The 15,817-nt window shown below is 35.5% G+C and overlaps 3 protein-coding genes across 6 annotated transcripts; 2 read left to right on the top strand and 1 right to left on the bottom strand.

Moving 5' to 3' along the window:
* Positions 248-1,473, top strand: LOC109722858 (small ubiquitin-related modifier 1-like). The gene is made up of 3 exons (XM_020251027.1): positions 248-509; positions 601-750; positions 834-1,473. The coding sequence occupies exons 1-3, from the start codon at positions 405-407 to the stop codon at positions 903-905; spliced, it is 327 nt and encodes a 108-aa protein (XP_020106616.1). The 5' UTR covers positions 248-404; the 3' UTR covers positions 906-1,473.
* Positions 5,046-8,177, top strand: LOC109722668 (protein XRI1-like). Of its 4 annotated transcripts, none has more exons than XM_020250774.1 (7): positions 5,047-5,379; positions 5,946-6,004; positions 6,078-6,200; positions 6,281-6,417; positions 6,516-6,594; positions 7,444-7,524; positions 7,627-8,177. In XM_020250774.1, the coding sequence occupies exons 1-7, from the start codon at positions 5,330-5,332 to the stop codon at positions 7,899-7,901; spliced, it is 804 nt and encodes a 267-aa protein (XP_020106363.1). In that variant the 5' UTR covers positions 5,047-5,329; the 3' UTR covers positions 7,902-8,177. The 4 variants fall into 4 exon arrangements, with proteins under 4 accessions (XP_020106362.1, XP_020106363.1, XP_020106365.1 ...); XM_020250776.1 differs by having other exon boundaries at positions 5,047-5,444; XM_020250773.1 differs by having other exon boundaries at positions 5,046-6,004.
* On the bottom strand, positions 9,776-14,745 carry LOC109723386 (purple acid phosphatase 15-like; the record flags this gene model as incomplete). The annotated part of the gene is made up of 7 exons (XM_020251725.1): positions 9,776-10,231; positions 10,311-10,598; positions 11,356-11,546; positions 11,930-12,147; positions 12,685-13,018; positions 13,730-13,921; positions 14,514-14,745. Coding segments are annotated over 7 exons (1,626 nt in total), but the record flags the coding sequence as incomplete, so codon positions are not given.

Here is a 15,817-nt window from a genome sequence, read left to right as displayed (position 1 = left end):
AAATCCGCACCGTCCGATGCCAAAGGTACGGATTCGATTCGCGAGTAATGAACGGCGGGATCGGTTCCGTGTGCTAGGGATTCCTACGCACGGGGTTGTAGGTAATCCGCGCTCTCCCCCACTTCTGAAACGTTATTCCTTTCTCTGCAGTGGAGTTGGAATTAATACANGGAGCGCGCGCCAGGGTTCAAAAAAAAGCTCTTCCACAGGAGGTATCGTTTTCCTCGCATGCAGCACCAAACCCCCCAACACACGCGACCCTCGCGACGCTGCTGCGTCCGTTTCCCTCCAAAACCCCTATATAAACCCTACCCCATGGGGAGAGAAGAGCGTGCAAAGAGAGTGAGAATATCTTTGAAATACTATCTCAAAGAGTTTAGATTTTTCGAAGAGAGGTAGAAGGAATGTCGAGAATGGAGGACGAAGAGTCGAACAGCGTCGGAATGTCCAGCATTGACGATGGCGACAAGAAACCGGCGAACCAGATCAATCTGAAAGTTAGGGGACAGGTGTGTATATATATATATAGCTTTTTCGAACGCAGTTTGATCATTCTAAGGTTTCGAAGATCAAGCTTTTTTTTTTTTTTGTTGTACACAGGATGGTATCGAAGTCTGTTTCAGGATCAAGCGCGCTTCGCAGCTCCAGAAGTTGATGACAGCCTACTGCAACAGGCAGTCACTCGACGTCAACACGGTCGTCTTTCTGTACGAGGGCCGCCGCCTTCGTGGACAGCAGACCCCTACTGAAGTAAGAACGCCAAAAAAAAAAAAAGATTTACGTAGTTGCCACCAAATTTTGATAGCTTACAATTTCCATTTTATTCTTTCCAGCTGGACATGGAGGACGGCGATGAGATCGATGCTATGCTCCACCAGACCGGCGGAGGATTGCAAAATGTGTAACTTATTAGATCAACCGTTAACCGCTATAAAAGTCAAAAAAAATTAGAACTAGAGTTCGTAAGATGACCAAAACCGTGTATGCCTAATTGCGTGATCTGGAGAGGCTTTTAAACCAACTACATCGGAACCTTGCACAGAAACTAGCAAAGATATGATTTGCTTAACAAAGATTGCGAAAAATCATACTCTTTGTAAGTGCTTTACAAGGTTTCGACGTAGTTAGTTTAGAAATTTTTCTAGATTTCGCGTTTGGGTTTTACAATCTCATTCTCTAGTTTTGAGCTTTTTGGACTTTATAGCTGTCGATTGTTGATCTACTAAGTTAATTATCTGAAAATAAAATGTGTGGGGAGCATTTTTTTTTTTTTTTTATTTTGAGTGGTTATAGAATGTGTGTTGTTTGGTAAGTTGCTAGTGAGAGGAGAGTCTTGAAGTTTTGCTCCCATCATGTTTTGGCTCATTGGATAGTTGTGTCTGTGTTTGGTTGAAACTGAACTTTGCTGTTTAATTTGGTGTGGTTTTGTTGGAACAAAATTGGTCTTAAGTTGAGTTGTATTCTCTCTTTCTATCTCTATTTTTTTTTTCATTTTTTTTTTTTTGCGTATATCTGCAGAAATGACGCATATTTATGTGTATGTTAAAATCTATCTTTGCTTCAAGACCTTATGTTTAAGAGTATGTTAAGTATGATGCGCTCAGAGTAAACTCTTTTTTGAGTCTGAAAAGTGCAAAAATGAAAACGTACAAGCAAGAGATCTACGTACAAATATCATTTTTTAAAGATATGTACAAAAATTGTAAATTTTGAGGGAGTACACACAAGCAACGATTTAAATATATATCATCCGTATGGAGTATATTTTTCGTGATGTATCATACCAATAAGATATCGGCACAATACAACCCGTGCCAATGACATAGTTCAAAGCTCTTTTTTTTTTATATAACTAGTAAGTAATTTTTTTAATAAAATTTAAAAATTTTGATAAATATATATATAACAAGTAATTAGAATATTCTATTACTAAAAAAATAAATATTTCATATCATTATATGTCAAAATATATATATTTTTTATGAACGGCATGCATCGGCACAGTCCCTCACGCACCATGCCGTATCGTGTATGCAGTAGTTTTTTGTACGATTCCGTACATGTCACGGCACTTAAATCCTTATTTAGAAAATCCCTCTACATACATTCTTAGATAGCTCTCTCAACCTTTCTTGTCATTTCAGACCTCTTATTTTATGGATTTTTAGAATTGGATGATTTTAATCAAATAAATTTGAAACTTTATCAAATTAAACCATAATTTTATCAAATTTGATTATGTAAATTACTTTTTAGCAAATTAAACCGAGAGAATGAACTGCTAATTAATTAATAGCTACAAAAAATTTTAAAATTTTGGAAGAAGGGAAAGACTTATATAGTTTGCAGTGAAAATGGAAATCACGTGAGTTCGTAGTTTATACATAGAATGAAAAAATGACAAAGCTAGAACACCAAAATCCTTGGTGATAAAAGGCTAAGACATATACCTTACCGAACCTCAAACTCTAACTCTTTTTATAATATTATATTGCAAAAGAAAAAAAGAAATACATGGATTTGAATTTTTTGGTAAACATAGACAATAAATAGTTAACATTTAGAGCTAGTTTTTTTGGCATAATGCAAGATACTGAAAACATGTCAAAAGATGCTTCACTTAAATCAAGGTTTACTGCTACTATTATGCTATAAATGTCTCATTCGTGATTACAAGATTGAGAATCCCAACTTTGCCAAATGAGAAATTTCATGTCTTGATCGAATCTATTGTGTTAGATCAATGGATCGCAGTGCCTGCGTAATATGTTTTCCAATAAGACCTTAGCGGTGCAATGAAATAACGACTGCGTAGTCACACGATGAAGAATTAAAGTAAGGGAAAAAAAAAATGAAAGCATAAATAATCATCAACTATAATAGTATAGATGATGAATATAATGCTATGCCACTTTTAGGAATACATGCCAATAAAATCTAGCAGTATGAATCCAGCCCACCAACTCAAGGCTCCAGTCTAACTCATAATATATATAAATCCTATAATGTTATAACTAGGGTAGCAATAATTGCAATACGACCGGTAGATAATTAGAAAAAAAAAAAAGAAGAAGTGGTGATAAAATAAAAGAAAATAGCGATGGAAGAAACAACGATAAAAAATAAAATTCATCTTATCGATGAAAGAAGGTAACAGCCGAAGGAAGTAGAAGAATAACAGTTCGGGCCAATACAGAGATGTGATCCGGTTCAGTTCAAACAAAGAAAGAGAAAAATATGTAGAAGACTTAGAGCCAGTTTAATTGGAGGAGCACACACTCAACAATGATTGGTTCGGTTCAAGTAAAGAAAAAGAAAATTTTGATTCGGTTAAAAAAAAAAAAAATCAAAATATGTGGAGAACTTTAGTGGAGCCCACACCAATAATGAAGAGAACGTTAGTATATGACAAACTTAGAAAGAATAATGTACAGATATAAATTTTTTGGGGCAATTTCATCACTAGCCCTCTTAAACATGTAAATATCACAAATACCCCTATAAAATTAAAATTTTCATATATACCCCTTCAAATGTAGAAAATTATCACAATTACCCTCATTCTAACTGACGTTAGGATAAAGTTATAAAATGACTAATTTACCCCTTAAAAATTGTTTGGGTTGTTCTTTTGATAACAAATAATACAGGAGTAATTTCATGAATACCCTTCTAATTTCTAACACTAATTATTGATGGATAAAATAAGTGGAAGCCCCTCACCTATAGGTCATTTTGAAATATACCTCCTTAACTTCAATTTTTTAACATTTAGAGAACCCTTTAACTTTTTGTTTTTTTTTGTTTTTGCGTTTTACTTAGTTAAAAGTTTTTCAATTGAGATCACTCATACATGAATTTGATAAAATTTTTAACTTAGTTGGAAAAAAAAAAAACACTTAATTGCAAAAGTAAAGAATCACTACAGTTGAGAGGATGTATATATATATAGAGAGAGAGAGAGTCAGGCTACTATACTCTTATGAGTGTGATTGCCTTCCTACTCATAAGTCGTTTTCAATAATAAAGCTTTCGAATCGACGATCCATAACGTTAAATATTATCTAGAATATTTAAAAACTTCAAGAAATCAAATTTTATAATTTTTTTATATCATTACGATCAATAGATCTCAAAATTGACAATTTTTAATGGTCGGTATGGGATACTTGCTAGTTTATGGTGAAAAAAATTCGGAATCAATTGAATTTTTGATAAAAAATTTTATTTACTATTTAGATAAAGATCAATATAGAGATTTTGACAGCTCATTTTATGCCCACTTGATAGACGTTATTATGATTTCGAAAAATTACAAAATTTATTTTTTAAAAATTGCAAACACTCTAGATCATATTTAACATAGTAGATCGTCGATTCGGAAGCTCCATTATCGAAAAAACTTATGAGTACATAGGGCTCTATACTTATAAAAGTATTGTAGCCCTACTTTTATATATATATATATATATATATATATATAATTTAAAGTTAAGATCATGCTGAAGTGGACTAATAGGTGAGAGGGTCTTCATACAATGTTACTTTTTTTGTTGACAATAAATGTTTAATTAGAAAACTGTGAGTTATTTAAATAAAATTCAAAAAAAAATCTTGAAAAAATTAATGTTAAATACTACAATGGATAATTGCATTACAACTATTATATAATTTAAAAGCGAAAATCATAACAAGATTTAATTATTACACTTAATAGACTGTAGATCTTTAATTGTAAAATTTTAAAGAGAATGTTGAATTATTATGTGATTGAAAGGTTAAGAATTAATCATATAATTAATCTTAAATTATTACACTTAGTTAAATTAGTAATAAGGGTAAAATTGGTATTTATAGAATTTTAGATGACATTTTTAACGGAATGTTAGTTTTAAGGGTATTTGTGAATATTGTTGCTTTTTAGAGGGGTATTCTTGATATTTTCTAATTTAGAGGGGTATTTATGAAATTACTGTCTCCTAGAGGGGTATTGATGAAATTATCCCAAATTTTTTTGTCTAAATTTTATTCTCATCAACTTATAATGTGTGAGGTAGTGGTACTCAATTAACTGAATCTATAGCCATGTTTGGAAAGCCATTAGAGAGTAGATAAATACAAAATCCCACACCTTCCCTTCTTTCATCTTACTGTATTATTATTATTATTATTTTTAATCTGTATAAGAATGAGAGGTTCTCCATCTGGGAGAAGTGAGGAAATGAAGCTCCATCCTCCTCTCTAACGGCTATTGGCTCTTTTCTTCTTTTTCTTTTTTCTTTTCCCATTTCCTCTTGTTTAATTTGGCTCTCACCCTTCTCTTAGTTAAATGGAATTTCATGACAACAATAATGGCAACAATCACAACAACAATAATATGTGAGTGATCTTGTTTCTCTTTCTCACACCATCTAACTTTGCCATTTGGGGATCTATCTTTCCAGGTTTGCACTGGGGTTTAGATTTATTATGTGGTTATAGTATGCTTTGTATTTCTTATCACTTTTTCCTGCATTTCAATTGATTTTCAAGTATCTCCTTGTGACTAACTGATCAGTCTTTTGAAATACCAATATGTAGAAGATTCTGAACAAACTTTCATTTATAAACAAGTGGACTAATTTACCTTCAGATAGTTATTTAAACTATCTGAATCTGTTAGTGCCCAAATTTTATTGAACTATCTTTTTGCACTTTTGGATCAGTTTCCTGTTTGATAGTTGGTCTTTATCAAGATTATGCTGAATAATTACATGCAAAATCAATGTGGTTCTGGCTGAAATTTATCAGCATAATGTGGCAACTTTTAACAGTTTGGAAAACATTTTTTCCCCCCCTATATTTTCCTCTTTTTTTCAGTTTTCTGGTTGTAATGTTGTCATCATTTGCTTCATGGAGGAGAGCAAAATACTGATTCATAATCTGGTTTGTCTAATGCATATAAGCTATATGTGGGAATGCCAAGGAGAAGAAGATCTTTATGGGTCAAGAGATCCAGCAGATGGTTAGATACCTCTCTCATATTCAGGAATTTCTTTTGCTAGGTTGCTTTTATACTCATTCTTTTAAATGTACAGATGTTCTATTCTCCTTTTGGGATGGCATGAACCAAGAAGATGACAGTTTGTTATACTTGCTGGGAGATCAAACTCCAATCAGAGAGTGTCGAGATGTTAGCTACGATATATCAGGTGTAGAAAGTAACTTATTTCTCCTTTCACCCTAGTTTCTTCTTTCTATTGACTTCTTACTCAATATTAAGGGACAATTGAATGCATAGGTAGTTCCAGAAAAGAAGTGGAGTGCGAAAAGTTGTCACTGGTTAAAAGGCGACGTGTGCTGCAATTCGATTCTGATGATTACGAGAGAGAAGGAAATGAAAATGCGCAAATCACTTGTATTAATGTAACTAGTAAGGTACTAGATCCCTGAACCACCACCAATTGCTTCTCTAATTTTGGTCTTATTCGTAATTTAAGATCTCTACTTTCATGTCTCGGCTTCCCTGTTTTAAGGTGACAGAGAGTTCCGTGTCTGGATATAGCTCAGAAGAAAGGTTGCAACAGAATACTCAAGAGAGCTCAGGTTCTCGAGGTTTGTTTCCCAGTCCTGATGAAATGTCAGTGTTACCAAGCTTCAATTAGCAATTATAGATTTCCTTTCTTCCATTTTTTTTTTTCTTTGTCAGTATTGATAGATTTAGTTGTCATGGTAGGTCTAGCTAGAATGTGAATGTAAACTCTGATTGCCAGCTGAAATTCGGGTGTTTTAATGGCTTCAAAATATTGTCCATATTTCATTTACATGCATGTTTTAATTTCGAGCTCATGGAAGGTCCTGTACTTGAGAAGCAAAAGTTTAGACCTTTCAGTTGGAGCAGAAAGCCAAAATGAGCTTTGGGCTCACCAAACTGAAGCAGAAGCTTTAGTTTAAAACTCATGCTTTTAGCTTCATGAAATTCTTGGTGTCTGGTGTTCGCATGTGAGGAATAGTCCCGTATAGAATAAATATTGAATAGAAATTGGTATATATTAGTGGGCTCTAATCAGTAGACTTAAGATTTTTGGTTCCATGTGTTTGATTCTTACATTAGGAGAAATCAATAGATTTCTTTTTGGGTGTGAGTTATCCTTCCAAAACGCAGCAGACAACTGTATGAAAAATGAACTTTTTGGAGTGTTCTTCTTTTTTCTTTTTTCTTTATTTTTTTTGTATTGCTTAGAAATAGATTGAGGCCAAATTTTCCATCTAATACGCACTTAAAAAGTATCACAGATATATAGATTGAGAGCACTTTGCCATCCACCTGGACACTCCATTGCAAAGAATTTATATTTGAAAAAAATTGAAAAAAAACACAAAGAAAATGATGACATTACGAAATGAGGCCCGAGAATTCGCAACTTTTTATTTCATTTTCATTTACTTTATCTCGTTGAACAGAATTCTGTGATGTAGCACCTACTATCAAAAATGATGTCGCAAAACAGACCACCAATCTCGCCAATCTTAAAATTTTCAAAGGTATGTTTCAAAGCTAGCATGAATGCGTCCCTCATTTGAAACGATTCGTTCTTTTTCCCCTTCTTTTGCAAGAATTAATAGTTAGTTTTTACATGAAATCAGGCAAGAAATCCTTCATTAAGACACAAAAGAAGTTAACCACTTCCATTGTCTATCCATTTAACCTCATCAAATCATGTGGAGAACAAGGTGATCTCACATTGAAGGATATAAATCATCTCATCCATTCTCCGCCACCATCAAAATCTAACAGCAAGAAGGACGATGAGCCTCCTTACCTCACTTCGGCTTTCTCTGGGAAGCCAGTAGTTGAGAAAACTCAAATTCGCACCGAAGGAGGAAAAGGCTGCATTACTATACTGAGAACAAAAGGCTGAATCGTTAAGTCCGTCTTTTTCAGCTGATTATTAGCCCAAATCTCTTGCTCCTGCATTTTATTCTGCAATTGATTTTATGTTGCATGAGAAGTATCAGGCATTTTTGTTGAAGATTTTCCCTAGGAACATCCTCTTTGTACTGGATCCTCTGTTAGGACGAGATTTATTTTTGCATTTTTCTTTTTGTCCTCTAAACTCCACCTAACCGTGTTGTATTTGAGTGACGTGCGGCTTTCAAGATATAATAATTCTCTGTGATGATTCAAATTTCATTTCTGCCTGACAGAGTCTATAAATTCTTTTATTTGAATCTGTTAATCACCAGTGATGTGTTGGAATGGCATGTTCCTTTGTAGCTTTTGTCTGTTTCTATCCTCTTCTTGCTCCTTAATCTCGTATGAAATCACTATGTTTAAATTCCGAATAACTACTATTTTTGGTATTCATCTGTTTGACAAAGTGAAGAAGGTAAAGTTGCTTAAAATGGACACTCTGCAAATCATGCAGAATGTACTTCCCTTAATTTTACTTGACAGACAGTGTCAAACAAAAAGATTAAACTGAAACACACGAACCGCCGAAAACAGTTGCCCGATTGATTACTGTAACAAATTAGTGAAGAAAAGTGTTCATATTTTTGGTCAATCTAAGCCTTCCGTTTCAAATGGATATGCGAGCGGCTTCTGAGAGATGACATTACTGAGCATGTTGTCAGAAGCTTCTTTTTTGTCTGCCTGTTAGATTTTTGTCGCAGCGAAGCTCACTCTCTTCTCTCTTGTGTGTATTCCAGCTGGTCCGATAGTCGGGTTTTTTCTGGAAACAGTTTATATTTGGCCACTACTAATAGGCTTGGATCATCACAAAGAATGATTGCAGCTTCATCGACTGTACTATTGCAGTTATCTATCTTCTGTTGTTTTCTGTTAGTGTAATTTTGCCTATTTAATTTGTTTGGATGGGGCTTGTAGGATTTGCTTAGCTTCAGTTCCTGATTTCTATATTTTTGTATCTTCATCCATTATGTTAATAGTGAAGTTACCCGCGTATTGCGGCGGGCTGATACTATAAGAGACAAAAGATTGATAAAATAAAAAATATTTTAAAATTTTTTGACTTGTCATAAAAAATCAAGGGAATAAATACAAATAGAACATATGAACCAGATATAGTAAAATTTATAATTTTAGCAAATAAATTACATATAATAATAATAAAAAACAGCAATAGAACACTACTCCACATACACCTTAATTGCGCTGTCGATATCGGGAAGGCGAATCCTGATCCCCACTTCTCATTCGCCACATATTTTATTTTATTTGTTTCTTCTATAAAATTGATTTGTTTAGATGATAATGAATGTGAATATATTAATTAAGAAATGGACATGTGGAAAGACCAAACGTCGCGCGGAGATAAAAGATAATAAATTCAATCATTAGGAATGAGGAATAAGGCAAGGATGAAGGAGGCTTTGCCACGTGGCAAAGTTTATAATAAATAATGTATAGAAGAAGAAGATATAGATAGGTATAGATTTGTAACTGCAGGCTTCATCTTTCTTACTTTCAAAAAAAAAAAAAAAAAAAAAAAAGGGCTTAACAATTTTATGAATTCTTGTGAGGAAATATTTCTTTATCTCTCAGGCCATTCTTAGTCCGGATTTGTGAGCCTCTACTACCAAACAAGCCCAAAAGCTTAAGTGGGTGTATGGTTTTTTGAAAAATATCGGAGAAAATAGTTTTTCTTTTGCTGAAAAAATATTTTTCGTACGTTTGGTGCCTTAGAAAAATAATTTTTAAAAAACTTATTTCCAAATTCTATTAAAAAAATAGTATTTTTATTTTCCAAATTTTTTACTGAAAAAACGACTGTAGAAAAGAATGTTTTTCATGAAAAAGATTCTTTCTGGATACAGTTTCCCCGCTTTTGCAAGAAAGCAAACATCCCTAATAGTTACCCCATGAAGAAAATCTCTCTCCCTCTCTCGGATGTATCTCAACTAATCTGTACCATTCCAAACCAAACAGGGGATAACACATAGCGATAAAGAATTCTTCTTTAGTAAGTTTCACACTGTTCTTTCGGTATGCGGACATTGCCTATAAACTACTATGTTTCACTGTATAATCTCAAGTATCAATCTGGAGTATGTTCCTTCATATTCTGAATAAGTCATTGGGCAAGACATTCTTGGATTTAAACTGGGGCAGCACGTATCTCACAGGGCACTTGTTGGGCTGCCGGACGATATAAATCTCATCTCCCGCGCTGTTGTACATGTCCTGATTCCGATGCCATGTCCACAATGCATGAGTTTCATTTTTCACCTGGGAAATCATCAAACAATCATACAGAGAAAAGGAGTGGTGAGAATTGGCTTTTGTGAGAACCTGAAAAAGGACTTGCCTCTAAGATTCCATGACCGAAGCTGCTCTCTCTGTATGCGCTGTAATCAGGCTGACGGTCCCAGCAAAATTTTCCTGCAGCAGGGCCCGTGGTGAAGTTGGTAGCACAGAAGCTGCCACCCAAGTGCTTATCATAAGTGCTTAAGGGGTTGGGGCAGTTGCCGGGGTCATCTGCATGAGAAGTCGCCACATTTTCCCTATTACCCCCGTCGCCAACAGTTATATAGATTGGGGCACAAGGATCCAATTCGTAGTTGTAAACTCGATTAGATCTCTCATAGGCATGTACCTGACGTTCAGGGATAGCAACATCAATCGATGAATTGTTACAGTAAACAAAAATTTCGTTGCGTTCATTCCATTTTGGGGGAAAAGATCTATTCGGAGAACATTTGTAAGAAGTCGGTTCAAGCTAGAGTCAAGAAAAAGTTGGTTCAAAGTACATTTCTCAATAGCCACATAAAAAGCGTCATCAAATAGCATTAGATTAGTATAATGATTTGATCTCTAAATTGTTATCAAGCTCTTCACGGGGAAGAATAAGGTTGCCAACTTAACTGGAAAATATTGTGACGGTAAGCTAAGATCTTCTACATATATTTTCTAAACAAAATCCATCGAAACCCTGGTAGAACCAGAATTTTCATATATACCCCTCAAAATTTGGGCTTCTTAAAATTATATATCCTTATAAAGGTTTTCTAAACATTGAAATTTGTAAGTTCAAAGGTATGTCTATTAGACATGTACCTTGTAAAATGTCATATATGCAAATTAAGATGTCCCAGGGATATATATGTAACTAGATAACCCTGCAGGAGTAAATGTAAAAGTACGTTTCAATTTTGCTCGATGCCGCCCAGGGATATATATGTAACTAGATAACCCTGCAGGAGTAAATGTAAAAGTATTTTTAAAAAAAAATTAATTTAGTGAAATATGCTTCAGCAATGACAAATGTTCCGAAAACTACTAAAAAATACCATGTTCAAGTTTGCGAGAGCAAAAATAATCAAATGGGAACAAGTACAGGGCTGGGAACTTACATGACCATTGAAAATGATGTCAACGCCATACGAATAGAGAAGCTCTTCCATCTCCAGCCTCATACACTCCGCTTCCTTATAATGAGATTTGTATGTGCTATACCAAGGTGGATGCCAAGTGGCTATCAACCAGGGTGTCACACTTCTGTCTACATTTGCCAAGTCTCTTTCCAGCCATTTATACTGCTCACCTGAAGAGATAAAAGACTATGGTAAACGAAATGGAAGTCTTGGTCATCAGCAACCAAAATTTGCGCATGACCAATGTGCTGGCATTATTAAAATAAATAAAGAAAGAAATAAAAGAGTTGCAAAAGCAGTGGAGTTGTGAAATCAAAAGAGTAGATTTTTTTTCAATACATACTACATAATGAAAGCTTGATGAATAAAGGATGCAGCTCCAGCCATAAAAGGCTTTACCAACTATGTTAGTCCTTTCAGAAACAATTCCTCACACTCACTACACAACTAGTTCAGGAAAAAAAAAAAAAAACTTTTGTAACTGAATAGCTAGCAATCTAGCATCTTATTTTTTAAACAGGAAAGAAACTAACAAAATTCTTAAGCATGTCACCTGAGCGATTGAAGGAAATATACGCGCCAAGCATTATAAAATGTATTCCCCCAGCATTGAAAGAGTAATAAAATGTAGAAAATGATCTACTCTCATTAGACGGAAATGCAAATCTAGATCTGTACGCTTCAAATGTCTTGCCCTCAACTTGTGCTTCAATCTCATGGTTTCCTTCCACCACCATTATTGGGACTTCCGATAGAAGAGGCTCCATGAACCTGAAAAGAAAAGGTCAAGTATTTTTCTCCGATATTGAAGCACGAAACAATACGCATGAGGTAATGTGTCGAGATCACCAAAAGCAGAAAAATAACAGAGAGAAATTCATCCACAGTCCTGTCCTGTCAGAAGGAAATAACATATTTAGCAAATAACTCGGATCAATTTCAAAATCAGCTCATGAAGTTTAACCCAGGCTTCGTCCTCACAGCTTCAATTGTAACAATTTAGTCCCAAAAGTTTGACCCATTATCGATTTTTCATCCACAGAGTTTCAATTTTAGCGCTAAAGCTCAACCTGCAGTTAAAAGTTAAAATCTTAAAATGTGACTTCAGTTGCAATTTCATCCTCAGAGTTCCAATTTAATTGTGTGGTACCTATGAGTCGCCTTTTAGCTACCAGACAAAAAGCGGCTAAATTGTTGTGCATAACAAACTTCAAGAATTAAAATTGATAGAAATGAAACAGACGATGATATTGAAATTGCATCAAGCTTCGGGGACCAGACTTGTGATTAGTCTAAACAAATGCTAACCTTCCCCAATAGTCCCACCGAGGTTGATAGGTTTCATGTATTGGAGTATTGTTAAAACTACAATGGTAGCAGTCTGAGCCGGTTCCATTTGTCAAATATAAATCTGCATAAGATACGTCACCGATCAAGAAAACAAGATCAGGCTTGTTACTTCTCATATGGTCAATTGTTGATGTAGTATTGTACGTGAGGCCTAGATCTCCAACCACAGCAATCCGTTTAGGGTAAGCTTCGGGGCCTATAGCTGGCATTGTTCTAAAAGAATGGAGATCACTCATGGCCGGTATAGAAGGATCACCACATCGATAATGGTACAGCGTGCCAGGTTTAAGCCCTGCAGAAAAGAAAAGGCATGTTAAAAGGAAAGGTTAAAAGAGAAAATGTTCTCTTCGTTTCCTGAGCCTGCATACACCTCTACTGCAATTGCGACCAAGATAACTTGTTTTTCCCTTAGGAATGATATTCAGCCTTAAGAATCACTTGAAAATCATCCAATCAGTAAATGGAGAAGAGGCAGAGTGATGAGTCTCATTGAAAATACAAAAGATGACAACATCCTTGGCAGAGACTGACATTGTATAACCAAAATATACTCTCAAAAAGATATTGTGTCTAAGAGAAATCACTACACTTAACTTTCATATCTGAAGCTATGTTATTTATACAAGCATAGAAGAATTGTATCCCTTTTCCCCACATGCTAAAAGATAACCTGGACGTTATCATATGATTCTAACATCTGTAGCAATACATTGAAATTGATGCAACTTGCACAACACTTGTTTCACATAATATAGCCTCAGCCATGAGCCTCACGGCATTCATTAAGTGAAGCCTATAACGATTAAAAGGAAAAAAAATATACCTTTTGCTAGAAATATCGCCTACTGGTATTTAGAACTGTAGTATCTTCCAAAAAATCTTATTGAACCATTGGGCAATATTGTAACACATTAAACAAAATAGATTCCACATAAATATATTAGAGCAACTCCAAACAAGCATCGCAATGTAAAAGTCAAAATGTATTATGCGGACAACATACCTGTGAGACGTACGTGATGGATTATTCCAGAACTGTAGTTTTGAAGGCCTTCAAATGGATAGAGTTGGTTGTAGACAAGCGAATAACCCACAGCCTTATGAATCAAAGGATTCCTTATTGTTCCATAACGCACGATACTTGCTACAGCCGTCGGGTCCAACGGCTTTATGCCTTCTCCGATTTGGAAGTCCCCTGAAAATGCAGAAAATGTATGACAAGCAAAAAGTTAGTAAAAACAATAGGGAACTAATTAAATTCTGAGTCGCAAAAGATTATTTCATGCAAAATGTGGAGAATGCATTCCCTGTAAAAACAACTTTACAACTATCTTGTGAGCCTACAGTATTATTATCCATGAAATCATGAAGGGCTCGGGTACGAATGAGTTTCTATGAGTATTCTAAAACGATAAATAGCTTTCCAAAGAAAGAAAAAACCTGTAAAATTTACCTTGAAATCGTAGTGCATAACCTATGTTTAAACCATGTACTTTTACATGCAAATAACTCGTTGTCGTCCGATGATAATAAAGAGCAGGTTTGGTTCGGCTCAGGTGAAAGGGACACTAACGAACTAATTATTATGCAAATGCTCCTTGTCGACCAATTTAGTGTTCAATCCATCTAATCACCTGAGAAGTATTCAGTCAAACACTACATGACGACACAATCTGTGCAGGACAAATATCAAAAGTTCCATGCATTTGCCCCTTCTCACTACAATCAATTTCACAAGGAAACCTACTTAGGAGGAGGGGGGTATGTGGGAAGAGATTAGATTTGACCGGTGACCCAAGAGATCCAGACGGAATCTGGGGACGCGGAGAGGGAGACGGATATCTGCTCGGGCTCGAACCCGCGCGCCCGGCGGCGAATTCTGGGGTCCGAATCCGGCAGGTCGACGGCGAGGCCGCGGAACCCGGAGCCGTCGATCGGCGACGTCACCGGCTCGAAGGGACCGCCGCCGCCGCCGCAATCGCGAGGGCGAGAGGAAGCGCCGCCGCCGCCGCCCGTCGCCTCATCTCCTTCCTCACTCTCTCTCTTCTCTCTTTCTTTNCGTCGGGATCGCCGCCGCCGCCGCAATCGCGAGGGCGAGAGGAAGCGCCGCCGCCGCCGCCCGTCGCCTCATCTCCTTCCTCACTCTCTCTCTTCTCTCTTTCTTTCTCCGAGTTATGGGGACAGATGAGGAGAGAGAGTGAGCGGGCGGACGGAAGATGGCGGATAGGGTGGCAATCAAGCTGACGGCGAGCCACTGCTTCTTCGGCTCGAAATAAGCTCGTTTTGTGCACTAGGCGAACAGAATGAAAATTTCTTAGCCCTGGTTTAGTTGGGGGTTAAAGGGTGGAATAACCCCTTAACCCCCATTTTATTCCCAAACACCTTAAAAAATAGGTGGGATTACCTAATCCCACCTAATCCGACCTCAAATAAATTATTTCGGGTTAGCTAACCCCACCTAACCCCACCAAACTCCAAACAAACACTATTTTTTATTCATAATAACCCATTATCTTTCTTATCACACCTACTCCAACCAATCATTATTCTTCTTTATCAATCATTATCTTCTTATCCCACCTACCCAACCAAACACTATTTTTTATTATTCTGGACTAAATCCAACCCCCAACCAAACACAAAAAAACTTTAACCCCACTTTAACCCTGAATGAAAATTTCTTAACAAACAAGCAGAATATATGAGCTCAAACACGAGTTAGAATCAGTTTGTTCGTGTTCAGCTCGATAATATATTAAATACATATATTTTATATTTATATAATTTATTTAATTTATATATTACTAACATCAAATTAGTTCAATGAATCTCATCCTTGTTCCCAAGAACTATGTAAAAAAGAGTCTAGGCTTAATTACGCCTCATTGCACTGTAATTTAATATTATTTTTATTTAATATATTATATTAATATTTTTCAACGATATTATTGTATTATTATATTTACCAATTTTTATATTGTATTTTAAATTTATTTTTTATCTTGTATTTTTTCTCATAAATATCACTTATTCTTTTACCAAACTCTATATAACCGTTAATAAATTTGTTATTTTAAATAAAATCTAACAA

The sequence above is a fragment of the Ananas comosus genome, linkage group 17 (assembly GCF_001540865.1).
Source record: "Ananas comosus cultivar F153 linkage group 17, ASM154086v1, whole genome shotgun sequence".
Lineage (NCBI taxonomy): Eukaryota > Viridiplantae > Streptophyta > Magnoliopsida > Poales > Bromeliaceae > Ananas > Ananas comosus.
Note: the sequence above shows the minus strand (reverse complement) of the source record. Positions and strands in the feature narration are given on the sequence as shown.

What these genes read in the sequence shown, in the direction of transcription:
- LOC109722858 (XM_020251027.1), top strand. Translation starts at nt 405, where the DNA reads ATGTCGAGAATGGAGGACGAAGAGTCGAACAGCGTCGGAATGTCCAGC. An exon ending in ATCTGAAAGTTAGGGGACAG is followed by an intron (nt 510 to 600) that starts GTGTGTATATAT and finishes TGTTGTACACAG; the next exon opens with GATGGTATCGAAGTCTGTTT. An exon ending in GACAGCAGACCCCTACTGAA is followed by an intron (nt 751 to 833) that starts GTAAGAACGCCA and finishes TATTCTTTCCAG; the next exon opens with CTGGACATGGAGGACGGCGA.
- LOC109722668 (XM_020250773.1), top strand. Translation starts at nt 5,893, where the DNA reads ATGGAGGAGAGCAAAATACTGATTCATAATCTGGTTTGTCTAATGCAT. An exon ending in CGATATATCAGGTGTAGAAA is followed by an intron (nt 6,201 to 6,280) that starts GTAACTTATTTC and finishes TTGAATGCATAG; the next exon opens with GTAGTTCCAGAAAAGAAGTG. An exon ending in GTATTAATGTAACTAGTAAG is followed by an intron (nt 6,418 to 6,515) that starts GTACTAGATCCC and finishes CCCTGTTTTAAG; the next exon opens with GTGACAGAGAGTTCCGTGTC.